This window comes from Dermacentor silvarum, chromosome 7 (assembly GCF_013339745.2).
Source record: "Dermacentor silvarum isolate Dsil-2018 chromosome 7, BIME_Dsil_1.4, whole genome shotgun sequence".
In the NCBI taxonomy this organism is placed as follows: Eukaryota; Metazoa; Arthropoda; class Arachnida; order Ixodida; family Ixodidae; genus Dermacentor; species Dermacentor silvarum.
In genome coordinates this window covers 94445063-94460504 of record NC_051160.1, presented here as the reverse complement: position 1 = coordinate 94460504, position 15442 = coordinate 94445063, and the positions used below count along the sequence as shown (strand labels likewise).

Here is a 15442-nt window from a genome sequence, read left to right as displayed (position 1 = left end):
AAAAATGGGATTGATCTTAACGCATTTAAGAATTTTTCGCCCCGCGATGGTGGACGAAAGTCTAGCAAGCTGCGCCGTCTGCTGCGCTTCGATGACTTCCTCTTGGGTGTTGTGAATACCGAGGCTCATGAGGCTCTCGGTGTTAGTACGCATGGGGAGGCCAAGGACCCTCTTTATACTCTTGCGAATGAGCGTGTTTAGTTTGGTTCTCTCGTGAACTTGCCATTTGTGCATAAGTGCAACGTATTTTACATGACTTATTAGGAACGCGTGGTAAATCCTGAGAAGGTTGTCTTCTTTGAGCACTCCTCTATTGTTGGATACCCTGGAGATTAGTCTAATTACTCCCTCCACGTGCGAGGTGAGTCTGTTGGCCTCGATTATCATGACTAAAACCCCGGATAGAGTCAGCCCTTGTGATCGTTTGCCCAGTTGCCGTGTGAAGCCGGTCGTTACTGCACTTTTCCGCTGCCTTAGCCAACCATCCTTGGTTGCACTTCTCTAACAATATCATCGCGTTCTTCCTTGCCTTGGCAGGTTTCATCGAAGCAGGCTTAAAGTGTTTTTCCATCGCCCTGCAGGCTCTTTCATTGAAGCATTATGTACGCTGAACAACAAAACCTCCCTCCTTGTCTGACTGTATGAAGGTCAACCCATTTTGACGAAAATGATCTACCACCGGGCGGAAAATATCCTTCTTTCTTTCCTGTAACTGGTCTTGAGTACGCAGGAGACAGTCTACACCCTCAGAATGACAACGGTCCTTTTCCTGCTGTGGGGCCTTGCGACTGCCTGAGCCTTAGCAAGCAGCTCATACTCCTCGACACGTGGGTGTAGGCTGTACTTGGGTTCCTTACTTAGGAGGGCGTGCATAGCCGGTGGTAACGTTGTGCCATCCTGGTACAAGACCGAACTAGTCTGAGGAGACGCTTTCTTTTTCCTCGGGAGGTTAGGTCTCACCAAGTTCCCGCAAAACTCAGCGAAGCGTGCAGAAATGCTGGACAGATCCTCAAACTGACGCATGTAGACCCACCCATGGTTCCCTCCCATGCACATACACTTCAGCCAGTCTTGCAGATGCCTCACCTGTCTCCAATATTCCGACTTGAGGATTTTGCAGATGCGTCTCAAAAACATGTCGATAAACATGTCGAACATGACATTGCATATTACCCACGGTCGTGTGTTCTACTTATAGTGGCGGTGGTAGACGAGGTTTTAGATTCGGCACTCTCAATAAAGGGTGAGGATGAGCGGGTGGCGTGATAAATTCGAAACGAAAATGACAACACGACGACTACTACTACTAGGCAAAATAAACAGTTTCCAATTCTTATCGCCTCTCGTGGTTATAGGAGGGTGGCCAGCAGGTGAGCCCCCTGCACTGCATCCTAAAAACGAAGGCAAATAAAATAAAAGCCCCTTTCTCAAAGAAACATGGTTGAACGCGAAGCTTTCTCCCATGCAAACTGAATCAAAGTCCAAACCTAATGACCACGCAACGTACCCAAGAAATGCTGAGCGACCCGATGCGATGGTTATGTGATTTGATTGCTTGTTTAGGATTGTATTTTTTGAGCGTTGAAGTTGAATGAAGACACATGTCGTTAAGTTGCTTAGGCTTTATTTTAGATCATGTAGCGTTGATTACACACACACACTCACACTTTCACGGACTACATGCCGTTGCCGACACACGGGACCGGCCTTACGTGCACGATCTCGCTCGCGCTTAGGTTCGCGTACGGCAGCCTCTTGTTCTGCCATGCGCTGCACCCGCGGCTTACCCATGGTAAAGGCCGCGAATACATTGCGTGACACGCGTAATGCAATGCAGATATATACAGTTCGTCTGGGTAGCGTGGCGTTGCATTGCCCATTGTTCTTATCGGTACAACTGCGAATGTAAACTGTAGTGTTCGAAGATTGTGTGCGCAGATGCGCAGATAGTTCCATTGTATAAGTTGGCTTTCTTACAGTGCGTTCTCGGCGCTCACGGACGACGAATCACTGATACATAGAAAACTTAATAGGTCTGCATCCGCTCCTGTGGACAAATCGAGCGCGTTGATCTCTTGCAGGTAGCCAGTGCGAATTCTCAGAACGCAAAGGCGACGTACACGCATATGTAAGTTCTCTACGACAGCGTTTCATGCCCTACGCACGTGGCGGGCTTCTCGATGAGCGAACGCGTGGTTGTGGCCACAGCTCGCCTGAAAAGCCATATGTCGATCTACCTTACACGACAAAAGGTAGCAGATAGCGGCAATTGCGGTAGGAACAGAAAAATACGTTATTTTCCGACGGGCTTAGTCGCCTGAATAAACAAAAAATGAACAAATGTCTCGTCTTGGTCTGTGATCTCTACGTTTGTGGCTATTCTCGGCTCACAAAAGTAAGAATGCCAGGCATGTCACTAAGATGGATCATATACAGCAGTAGTTTCTTTGTTTATGCTACTTAGCAAGTGCATTGAAATAATTGCGGAGGAAAAGCAGATGGTGCTGTTGAGGATATGCTCCCTTCGCGAAACGAGCATATCGCGAAACAAACTATGAAAAGATTGCCGATTTTATTCGTCTTCATTCTGTTACTGTCGACGGTTGTGGCTTTAAGAGGTGACCTCAGCACATTGAAACAGCTGTTATGCACCACATGTGACATAAAAAAAGTAAGTACGAATGCGCAGTACAGTTCCATCTATTGTGCCTTAAAATAATATTTAGTGAAGACGCGTGCAATAGTGCAACACTCGCATGTCGGTTATTGTGTTTCTGATCTTTGGTGCAACGTGAAATGATGCTGCCTTTCGACCGTGAGTAAACTTCTCTCCGCGTGTGTATAGCGCTCAGTTAAGGGCGGGCTCGTTATTTCTCAAGGTTAAATGGCGAAAACGCTGGAAGACATGCCATCTTTGCAACAGCGAGAGGGTCGCAACCAGTTTCACAGTGACCATAACTTGATGCGGATCACCTCGGCGAGAAGAGCGCTTCTTGGCGGTTCGTTCAATTGCTGGCACTTGGAGGTCTCTGCCTTTTAACGAAAACTGAGTGCTATAAAAATTAGCGAGGGGCGGAATGTAGCCTATCCGTCGGAATAAGGAAAACGAAAAGGCCGTAACAAACTCAGAAAAAAAAGATATCTTCAATATCTTTAATGTGGAATGCAGTTTGCGGAAACCACGAAATAGACAAACAATCGTCTGTTATGCCACGGTGTCTTCGTCCTGATCGCATAACGAGGACGATAAAAAAAATCTGTGCCATTCTACTCGGTAAAGGTGGATGACCAGTAGAGCTGTATATATGGTGATAAACTATATATTGATTTCAATAAAGACACATACCGCATGAATTTTCATTTTCTCGGGTCTTTAGTATTTCGTCACTAAAGGGATTCTAGCTTTGTGGTCGCTATGTTTGACGGCCATGAGTTCTGTAAAAATACTTGAAAAGTTCTTCGCGAACGTCAAGTCTACGCAGCACCTTATGACGTGTGGTAGACCCACCGATGTTTGTATAGCCCTGAATGCCCAACCTTTCCATCAGAAGCGCCAACAACCACTTTCCGTCTGTCCGAGCCAAGGTCGATCCAAATAGGTCGCGGAGCTTTGGGCGAAATACGGTTCAGAACGAATTGTCACCGACATCAGCAAGGGTTATGGAAGCAGCGATTGAAGCGCGACTATGTTTGGAGGGAACAAACATTGCCATGGAAAAGAAAGAAGTGTTTTTGAATTAATGCGAGATACAGTTAGATTCATTCAACGAAAATAAAATGCCTAACTAATTTCGTATACGCATGGCGACAAAAGAAGAAAGAACTGTATTTCACTTGATCATCATAAATAAATACTTTTTTTTCCAGCACCCACCTTAAGAGCGCCCACACATAGTGGTGGGCGTTCACGCCGCTGTCACTTGCAATGCAATGCAGCTCTTGAAGTGTGCAGAAAGGCGCGCCCGTAAAGTTCACCGGTTACAATAAGACCCCCTCACATGTTGGTTGTTTTGCTTGTCGACGCTTGTCTGAATTTGGTGACGAGGGTAGTTTCATTCTTTCTTAATCTGTTAAGTCAAAAGTAGTGAGTTGCAGCCACCAGATAATTGTTTACTTTAGTTATTTTCGTGCGACAGCGCTGACCGACGGGCTTGGCGTCCGACGACAGGACGAGCACTCCACGCCCAAAGCGTCCGCCGGCCTCCAAAGAAAGTATGTTCTGTTCAGGGGTGCGATTTCGACACCCGTACGGCTGACCTTTTCCTGCATCGCATTCCGCGCTGAAAGCTCGAAACGTCCAAGTCGAATGGCGGGGCATTTGAATATACAGCTCTAATGACAGGCGTCCGAAAACAAATTTCACACCTTTGAGAACTAGCTGACGTCACTTCTATTTTAACGGATGTGACGTCATATTATTTTTTCTTTCGCCGGAAGTGTTCCACTCCTCACACCGCCGATGAACTGCCATGCATGTTTTAAACGTATGGACTTCTATCGAAGCTTCGCTACCAGGTATATTTATTTCCCTTGAGTATACGGTGAAATCACCCCCAATCACGATGGGAGTGGAGTCGTTAGGGGTTACCCAACCAAAGGCGTCAATCATAAAGTTCTCCAGGTCTCCTTTGCTAGCATTTTCCGCCTTGCGGTATTCCGGGTCCTGACGCGCGATACGCAAACGCTTGGCCTTAGCGGCCCGGTCATCGTCCGTATTGTCCTCCCGCCGTCGGCGTGCCCATACGCGTTTCTGTTGTCGATGTTGGTGTACACGGGCACGCTGTCCTTCCTCCGGTGTGAGAATACGTGACGAACCAGAGCCGTCGACCGACATGGACTCGGCGTTAGCAGCCACCCGCCGCCTTCGCGCCCATTCCCTTTTTCTGTTCGCGCCGTCGTTCTTCGTAGGCATGCGGTTCTTCCTCGGTCCACACAATACGCGGCCTACCCATCCCACTACGGGAACGCAACTGAGATAACGTGCCTATGCAGTGCGTGACGCCACCAGCCAAAGAGATACACTCATTAGCTCTTTTCAGTTTTTTTTTTGTGCAAGGACGCCAACTGTGGAAGAAGATGACGAACGCACGAGCAGTGGCAGGAGCGCGTTCGCGCGGTTGCGCCGAGTGGTGCCAACGAGCCAGCTGTGGAAGACGACGACGCTCGAGCCATTGCTGATCATGATGGTTTTTGGTTTACGCGCTCGGTATACAGACGCAGCGATCCGCTGGAAACTAGCGCATAACAGCTCCGCTGTAAAATGGATTTGTTGTGAGTGTCTACGAGCGAGTGTGGGCCTCATGATGCCGGTATAGTCACGATGCCGATTTCACTTCTCATCTCAAGTTATGTTTTTACCGCATGGTATACAGTGGCGGCTCAAACAGAAGAGACGGCCATAGTCCGTACTGATTGAGCAGCTTAACTCCGGCCCAATTCACGAAGCCTTTCGTGCCTCACTGCAGTTTGCCAGTGATCGGTCACCCTCGATAATAAAATGTCAAATATGACCATTGCCTGGCATGGGAGCTCTCGAACGGTTCTCGCGTAAAGATGTTTCTGAGTACGGGCACTGCATCTCTCTTCTTGTGTTTGCGACTGAACGTGGTGGCGTAGGGACTTTGACATTGCGCTGCCAAACACGAGGTCAAGAGGTCGATCCGCTGCCGCAGTGGCCTCCTTTTCGATGAGAGCGTAATGCTAGAACACCCATGCACAGTGCATCGGGTACACGTTAAAGAATTCCAGGTGGTCAAATTAAATGCGGAGTCCCCCACTACTGTGTGCCTCATAATCAGAACCTTGTTTTGGCATGTGAAAAACAGAAATTAAAATTTTAAAAGAGCGAGGGTGGGCTTTGTAGCACGTGAATAAAACCATGTGACGAAAACAAATGGCAGGACCAACGGGAGAATTGTCCCTCAGCCTCCATACTGTGCTAAACATGAAGCTAATTCAAGATAACGAGATGCAAATGTCACATAATGTAAGGCGGTGGATGAATAGCCCAGCGTAGAACGGTGGCGTCCCTCGCAATTAAATTCGCTGCAGGCAAGACATACCGCTGAGAGGAGGTGGGTACACTGCTGTGGTTGCTTTAATTTCTAACATTGAAAAGAGCCGCCGTGGTGGCGTAGTAGATAAGGCATTGCACTACTAAGCCAGAGGGTGCGGAATCGAATCTAGGCCGCAGCAGCCGCATTTCGATCGGGGTGGAATGTAAAAACGCCCGTGTTCCCTGTATTCGGTGCACGTTAAAGAACCTTAGGTGGTCAAAATAATCTGGAGTCCCTGACTACGGCGTGCCTCATAATCAAATAGCCGTAAAATGTGGCCAAATACTTATAAGCTACCGCAGAACCCACTTCTCCTACGTATATACTATTATTACCAAGGTAGAAAACATTTTAGTGTTTATTCTGTTTATTTGTTTACTTCAGAACGCGCTTCAGGCTTCTGATGATGATATCGGCTGCCCATGCATTCGATTGTGCTGCATTTCACTCATTACAAGCCATCTTCAAGTCCTTAAACGTTTGACTGGAAACTTTAAAAACGTTTAAAATGGTGTTCGGCCATGGTAGTCTGGATTAGCCGCCACTTTTTGTGAACAAGCAATCGCCTGTTTCATCGACGGAGAGCTCACGAGAGATAAATGGCAAGTATGATGACGACAACGTGACGACATTAACAAATTTGCAAGCAAGACATGGGCTCAGCTGGCACAAAAAAAAATATATATATATATATATATATATATATATAGAGAGAGAGAGAGAGAGAGAGAAATATTTACAGAAAGGCAGAGAGGTTGGCCTGAGCTGTAACTCGCTCTGGCCTGCTACTCAACACTGGGGAAAAGGGACGGGGAGCAAAAGGGTTAATGAATGACGATGATGATGATAAGAGTAGGAGGTGTGTATATAGAAGTTTACAGAGTTATGTCATCTCTAAAGCCGTGCGTCCAGCTCAGTGGCTTGTAGAAAGATTATAGCAGCACTGGTTATCAGGGCTGCGCTGCTTGCATTGGGCCAAGGACCTAACAGAAACTCGTCTGATAGGGGCTTCTTACCGACTTTTGCAATTGAAGAGACCGGTTTCTGTCGTTCTTGCGCGTACGCGGGACAAACGCAAAATATATGATCAAGTGTTTCTGGTACCTGGCAGTATTGACAATTGGGGCTAGTGTCAGTGCAACCAGTCATATGTCTATACCGATTCGTGAATGCGACACCAAGGCGAATCCGGTGCACCATGCTTGTTTGGCTTCTTTTGAGCTTGTGAAGAATCCGGGGGGGGGGGGGGGGTTATCCGGAGCTGTCTTCTGGCGCTCGCAAGGGAGGAAGGCGCGGAGGGTGCGTGCCATCTTCTCACTCGCTCAAGGGCGGGGGGCGGGGAGATGTGGGTGCGCTAGGAGAGGGCGGGGGGGGGGGGGGGGCGCAGGTTAGTGGCGCATCTCCTCTTATACTCCAGCTGCGCCACATGAGCACGGCCGCATGCGTCCTATCTTGGAGGCAATCTGCTCTGGGTTCGAAGGTTAGCCGGCCAGATAAAGCTCACGGCTTCATGTGCACTGTGTTCTCGCGTGCCTTGTTCGCGTTCAAGCGAGAGGTAGCACGAAGGTGAATTCGCTCGCCGCTGCTGCCGCTCTTCGTTGCGCCAGCGTTGTGACAGCGAGTGTCCGCGGTCATCGAGTGAGATGTGTACGTGTATGTCCGTGCACGCGTGACAACGTGCTCGTGAATTTCGTTAGAAGCGAATGTTTACAGCAGTTTATGCAGCTGATAAAACGTATAACCTTACTTCGCACAGCTGTCTAATAATTTGATACCGCAATCAATGCTTCTCCTGTCGGGCGAAACTGTGACTTCTTTCTTCAGGCATTGAGCATGCGAATTCGTTATACTTTGACCTATGACAAATGTTGTCAACGCTCACTGCTGATATACGGTAAAATGATGGGTGAATGGGAGAGGTAGAACCGAAAATACCAATTGTTCGCGCCGCAAAGTCTTACACAATAACAATACTATCTCCTTTCTATGACAGCCTCGCATCGGTTAACTATAGCTGGTGCAGAGAATCCGAACTGGTGCTGTCCATGTAAATCGTCATCATTATGAAACATGTATGTTTATGTGGCAATTTCGGCGTCGCACATACACTACATAGGCTTTGCGTCAATTCGTTTCTTTTTGCCATTTGGGGCATACGTGATTGGGAAGGCCAGAATGCGATGTACCTTTGTGAGATTTCTCAGTTTCACTAACATGCTACGGAAAGTTGTACAATTTTGAAATAAAGAGCAAAATTTTGTATTGCCTGTTTGTATAGTGTAACTGGCAAATTAGGAGCCAATCTCGGTAAATTATCGGATTGACAATCTCGGTAAATTACGCCTTTCATCTTCGTTGTTCTATTCCAGTTTTTCAACACAGACGAAGTTATATGGACACTCAGGTCGACCGAGCGATTAAAGCTCCAATGCAAAGTTGACGTGAAGATCAATATAACGGATACTTTTGTTCTATTTAGAAGACATTTTTACCTAAAGGGCAACAGGTAAAATGGCAAAATTCCATTGCGGGATAAACTCACACAGCCTAGCCTCTTCGCCCTAACAGGATAAACGTGACCATCAATGGGACATTTGCGTCACTGGACGAGCGGAGGAACACATCCGGCAAATATGACACGATTTTGCTCGCTGATCCAGGTAAGCCAGTAGCCGCAGCTAATGCACGCTCTTTCACCACATGAATGTTCCGTCGTTCGTTGGCTGGTTCATCCGTAATTATGTACAAAACGACCCACGGGCAAATAATCCTGCTTCTTCATGAGGAAGTCGTGGATGCATTTATTTAGCCGCAATATGCTGAAAAGCGAACTATGCAGTCAGAACCAAACTCCCTCAGACCACTACAGTAGGATTTATGCTCATACGGCTTTAGCTACGAAGCAGTAAAACGCTAATTGGGCACATTGGGTTTGAATGTGCTAGTATTTCCAAGAGCACTCACTCAGGTACATAGCTTTGTAAGCAAATTGAGAGCTTTGAATGTTTCGGGTGGTCAAACCCACCTACATTTCTTAGTATTAGTATTATTTCTTGCGTGTTTATGAAATGAGCGAGACGCAGAAAGAGAGAGTAGCAGTGCAGAGAAATGGCGACAAAGATGTCTTGTATTGAATCTTCAAAACAGCATACTCTCTGCATATACAGGTCGTTTCAGCGCACCCTGTCCAAAAAAAAAATTCCCAATTGCCTGCGGCAAATAGCACAATTCTAGTCCATGAGATGGTCTACTGTCATGTACAAAGACGTTTATGTGCGCGTGTGGTGCGGCGGACGGCCAGTGACTATAAAAGAAGAACAAGAATGGAGGGATTCGGGCACGAGCTCGCCTGACGCGGCACCTCGGCCACAACAAGAGATAGAGAGAGAAATAACATTTATTAGCCCCGAAGGAACTAAAGTCCGGGCCTCCTGGTAGGCTCATACCTTCTGGCCCAGCAAGTTCTTGACGTGCTGCACCAGAAGCGGCCACCATAGTTTTTCAAACCTTCGTGGGGGAGTGGTCCACTCCTCCCAGCTGCCAGGACGCTGGTTGTGTGGTAATTTCGAAAGTATTGTCTTTTTGAAGATGACTTTTGCAGGGCACTCCCACAAGAGGTGTTTATTTGATGGATAGGCCCCGCACTGTTTACAAGTGGGGGAGCCTGGGTCCCTGTTAATGTAATGCGTATAGTGTGGTGTGAGTAATGTGTGCGTTTGTGCTTTTCGTATGATTGAGGCGTCCTCTCTCGAATGCGTGTAGGATGGTGTGTTGAGAATTGTTGATGCTTTCCTGCGAGACTTCAAGCGGCGGTCGGTCGTGGACCATGACTCGACGCCACAACAACGACAACAACCTCGGCCAACAGGCAATCACGAAGACACACGGATGCTGGACGAGTGAACAGAAGAAGAGAAGAAGGAAGCCGGCGTTCGGGAAGCAGACGTTCTTGAGAATTTATGAATCACCGGTGCGACGTTCTCAAACAATACTCGTTTCCCAGTCTGATTGTTTCTTTCTAGGCTGCGCTGCCGTATCCCTACGTTAAACGTTTACTTACACAGGTCTGGTCTGGTCCCCTCACCATTATGCTCATTCTGTGGCCAAGCGGAGACAACAGACCATTTCTTTTTGTCTTGTAGGCGTTTTTCTGCAATAAGAAAAAGACTACTGGAAATCCCGCTTCGCAATATTGGCCTAGATTTATCGGAGCCTGTGATCCTGTCTTCTGGAGCCTCTATTATTGGGTTCAGCCACAGAAGTGCTTGCTTGGAAATCCAAAAGTTCCGATGAGCGTGACATGCTGCTGAGGGCTCGCGCTGCCGGCGTCGTTGCGTACTACGACGACGGCCTCGACACCATCTTTTCCGAGCGCGAAAGCAGCGTGGACTCCAGCAATGCGACGTCGGGCGACGAAGCTGGCCACCGTGTGGACGTGCCGTCGCGCCGACCATTCGGGCGTCCCGCGACATCATATGGACGTGGCATTCTCTGCTGCTTGCAATTTAAAGTGCGAGTTTAGCGAGCCAGTAACACTTGCGTAGCACTACGCGATAACGGAACTATTGAAACTCGAAAACATGCGGTGCAGAGTCGAGCGAACACGAAACCATTACACCAACCATGTCGTTATCAAAGCTAACGCCAAAAAGTTATTTTTGCCTAAGAATCTAATAGAAGTAGACAAGTAGCGTTTTCTTCCGTCTTATAATCTAGCGAAATGAGTACTAGTGACATTATTTTTTTCAGGAGGGCTTTCGTAGTCGGGTAAGTACCTGAGTGTCCCTGGGGAGTCTCTTATCGTGTCCTGCATTTACCTCAATTTATCGACTACTAAAGCTCTGTTCGCGATTATATTGACGCCTTAGACGTTCTAGAGCATTACTCTATCACTTTAGGTTGACTTTTAATTTTCCTTTAGTGTCCCTTGAGCATCGGCGTGGTATTGTTGAGAATAATTTGGCGGAATGAACACGTCTGGATGAAATGCAGGGCATGCTGCTTTCCTACAAAAGCGTACATGAATATTTATAGCACTCAATGTAGTTGTGAATTTTCACCGTACACACACACACACACACACACACACACACACACCACACACACACACACACACACACACACACACACACACACACACACACACACACACACACACACACACACACACACACACACACACACACACACACACACACACACACACACACACACACACACACACACACACACACACACACACACACACACACACACACACACACACACACACACACACACACACACACAACACACACACACACACACACACACACACACACACACACACACACACACACACACACACACACACACACACACACACACACACACACACACACACACACACACACACACACACACACACACACACACACAACACACACACACACACACACACACACACACACACACACACACACACACACACACACACACACACCACACACACACACACACACACACACACACACACACACACACACACACACACACACACACACACACACACACACACACACACACACACACACACACACACACACACACACACACACACACACACACACACACACACACACACACACACACCACACACACACACACCACACACACACACACACACACACACACACACACACACACACACACACACACACACACACACACACACACACACACACACACACACACACACACACACACACACACACACACACACACACACACACACACACACACACACACACATATATATATTGACACGTACACATGTTTATCTTTCACCGGTGGCCGCTTTCAACATTGGCTGACAAATGTTAAACGTTATCGCTCGGCGCAGGACGCGCCTGCATTGGAAGCTTCTAGGACGTTATCAATGCTTCTATCCGTCGTCTGTGGTCACCGACGCCCATGTAATCTGATTGTATGAGCGACGCGAATTGTTTAGAACTTTCTGGAAGACACGCGGGCATCAGGGATTAATCTGGAACCTTCGATGACTCAGGTATAAAAGCCGACGCGTTTCGCCGCTGATCAGATTTTCGACGATCGCCGACTGTGTTCGCCGCTATCGTTGTGCTTTGAGTGTACCTTGCTTTTGTGGGCACAGGTTCGCCCAATAAACAACCCGTTTCGTCGTACACTGTTTTACGACTGTTTCCTTCAGCGTCACTACTACGTGACATCTGGTGGAGGTGCTTTTGTGTCCATGCAGCGGACGCCCCCGCAAAGCCGCGACCCAAGCCCGAAACCGGAGGACGAGATCAACGTCGCCAAGGACCAGCGAGCTAGCCGTAGGCAGCAAGGACTTTTGCCAGAATACGGACTTCTTCCCGAGAAGACCACAGCGATCAAGGCCAAGTCAACGACCACAATGGCAGCCCCAGCGTCCCCCATCCTGCTGCAGCAACCTCGGGAGCCACCGACCTTCCGTGGATCATCAGCTGAAGACCCTGAAACATGGCTGGAGACGTACGAGAGGACCGCGACATTCAACAAATGGAGCGACGATGACAAGCTGCGCCATGTCTATTTTTCGTTGGATGACGCTGCTCGGACATGGTTTGAGAACAGAGAGACCACCCTGGTGACTTGGGACCTATTTCGCGAGAACTTCGTGAGGACCTTCACGAATGTCGTGCGAAAAGAAAGGGCCGAAGTTTTATTAGAAACCAGAGTGCAATTGCCCAACGAGAACATCGCAATCTTCACGGAGGAGATGACTCGCCTCTTCCGCCACGCCGACCCCGATATGTCCGAGGAAAAGAAAGTTCGGTTCTTGATGCGGGGTGTCAAAGAGCAACTATTCACCGGATTGATGCGCAACCCGCCCAAGACTGTCGCCGAATTTCTTTCCGAGGCCACAACGATCGAGAAGACGCTTGAAATGCGCGCCAAGCAATACAACCGCCGTGCCCTGACCAATTACGCCGAAGCTCAAGCTCTAGGCGCCGACGACCTGCACGAGACGATCAGAGCGGTTGTACGGGAAGAACTACAGAAATTATTCCCAAGATCGCATCCTCAGGTGACTTCAATCGCTGACATAGTTAAAGAAGAGGTTCAGCGATCACTAGAAGTGCCAGAAGTTCCGGTATCGCCTCAACCACAGCCGCAAGCGATGACCTACGCCGCCGTCGCCCGTCGTCAAGGCCCCCCTCCGCGCTCGCGCCAGGGCCCCGTAACGCCGCAGTTCCGTCGTCCACCGCCGCCGCCGCCAGCACGCCCGCCCGTCGCCCAGCGCAGCTCCCAGCGGAAGACGGACATTTGGCGCGCCCCCGACCACCGCCCGCTCTGCTATCACTGCGGGGAAGCCGGCCATGTCTACCGCCGATGCCCATACCGCGAGATGGGCCTACGAGGGTTCGCCGTCAACGCGCCACGTCCACAGCTTGGCGAGCGACCACGTGACATCGCCGACTACCTTGCCGGAGCCCAGTGGCAACCACGACGGCCCTCACGCTCGCCGTCACCAGGCCGCTACATCTCGCCGCATCGCCGCCTGTATGCCGGCCCAACCCGGGGCCGATCTCCCAGCCCATACCCGGGAAACTAAAAGCAGCAACCGATGGAGGTGCGGTTGCTGTACGACGCAATGCCGAAGATCCTCCGCCGCCGACGACGACGACGATTCGCGAATCATCACGACGAGATATCAGCACGCCGCCTAGCAACAGCCTTGACAGCACATCGCCGCCGAACGAAGACCTTCCGACGCGACGTAGCAGCAGCAGAGCAAGCCGACGCAGCCGTGATCCGACGCCACGAATTAACCGCAACGCCAGACGCCGGTCTACCGATCTAGACGTGCTCATCGATGGTCATAACACACATAGCGCTTAAACGTTATCGCTCGGCGCGTCCTGCGCCGAGCGATAACGTTTAACATTTGTCAGCCAATGTTGAAAGCGGCCACCGGTGAAAGATAAACAAGTGTACGTGTCAATATATATATATATATATATATATATATATAGATTAGGCTTCTGCCAAAATCTGAACATTGAGATGCATCACAAATGCGATGTGAGGTGTTCAATCAAGTAGTAAAAACAGTATTAGCGCAAGCTGATTCATTCTTAATATTACACTGTTCACCGGCATGTAATATATTAAGAATGAATCAGCTTGCGATAATACCGTTTTTTTACTACTTGATTGAACACCTCAGATCGCATTTGCGATGGATCTCAATGTGCAGATTTAGGCAGAAGCGAAAACGTGGCATATAACGCACTGGTGCGGAGGTTGAACCAGTACCCTAAGAAAAACGCTGGATAGTGACAGCCAGCGGAGAGCCAGCCAGGTTGAAACCCGCCTTACTGCGCGTGATCTTCTGCGGAAAAAATATATCGTTGGACACACCTGTCCATCTGTCTGAAACTAGCGCTGACACTGAATATTGCGCAGTTGCTTTGCGTAGGCACGCGTCTTCTGTTACCCGTCGCAGTATAGCTTGGCGGCTAAAGCGTCGCGCTGCCGAGCTCGAGGTCGCGGGTTCGGTGGCAGCGAAATGCAAGAACACTCGTATGCGTAGATTGAGGTGCACGTTCAGAACCCCAGATGCTTCAAATTATTCGGGAGTCTCCATCTACGGTGTGCTTCATAATTAGATCGTGGTTCGGGCACGCGAAGCCGCTGAATTTATTTTTAACGTTTTCTGTTTTCTCAAGTAACGCAGTTAATGACCTGGGGTCATGTATTTATGCTCACATACGCTTTTCCACTGCAGTATAGCGCTATTCTTTAGGTTTGCCTAATGTTTTTTTTTTCATTCGTGACATACGTACAGACGAAATGCTATAAAACTGGAAAGACAGTGCGACAACATATGTGCAGCTAGGGAACATGTGCATCTTTCAGGAAGGTGTAAACTGACAGACCGAAGGAAAGGAAGCGCATGTGCGTGTTATTTAAGAGAAAGCTGTGTGGCCCTTCTGGGCGCTAAATATTTAACAACCCTATAAAGCGGAGGAAAGCGCTGAAATGTCTATTTTATACTTGTAACCGAATGAGAGTCAACAGGATATCTTGTTGGAGTTTTGTGCAAAACGTTTTCCAGCCTTCTTACCAAATGTAAACAGTAAAAGTCTTACCAAAACATCTTCTAACAGTCTTTCATAGGACATAGAAAAGGTGTTTTGTAGCTCTGTTGACTAGTTGTAGACGTCCTGGCTTGTTTTGGCTGGTTCAGGACGGTTACAAAGCGCCCTGTGCTCAGTGAGGTAGTGGCGACAGCGTTGTGCAGCAAAGCATGACATAGAGGGTTCGATGCTTGTCTACAACAGACGCATTTTTATAAGGCTAAAATTAAAAAAAAAAGAAAACAGAAACACGAACACACG

At 48.6% G+C, this 15442-nt stretch overlaps 1 protein-coding gene across 9 annotated transcripts in view; it reads left to right on the top strand.

Annotated features, from left to right (window-relative positions):
* Positions 1–2449: 2449 nt before the first annotated feature.
* Positions 2450–15442, top strand: part of LOC119458283 (uncharacterized) — a 43709-nt gene continuing 30716 nt past the window's right edge. For 4 of the 9 annotated variants that reach the window (XM_049671001.1, XM_049671006.1, XM_037720117.2 and 1 more), the window contains exons 1-3: positions 2450–2671; positions 8426–8562; positions 8625–8716. Coding sequence is in view for 3 of the 9 variants with exons in the window: in XM_049671006.1 (XP_049526963.1) it covers positions 2516–2671; positions 8426–8562; positions 8625–8716 (385 nt within the window). In the remaining 6 variants the exon portion in view is untranslated. The other 5 variants (XM_049671005.1, XM_049671002.1, XM_049671004.1 and 2 more) reach the window with 3 other exon arrangements.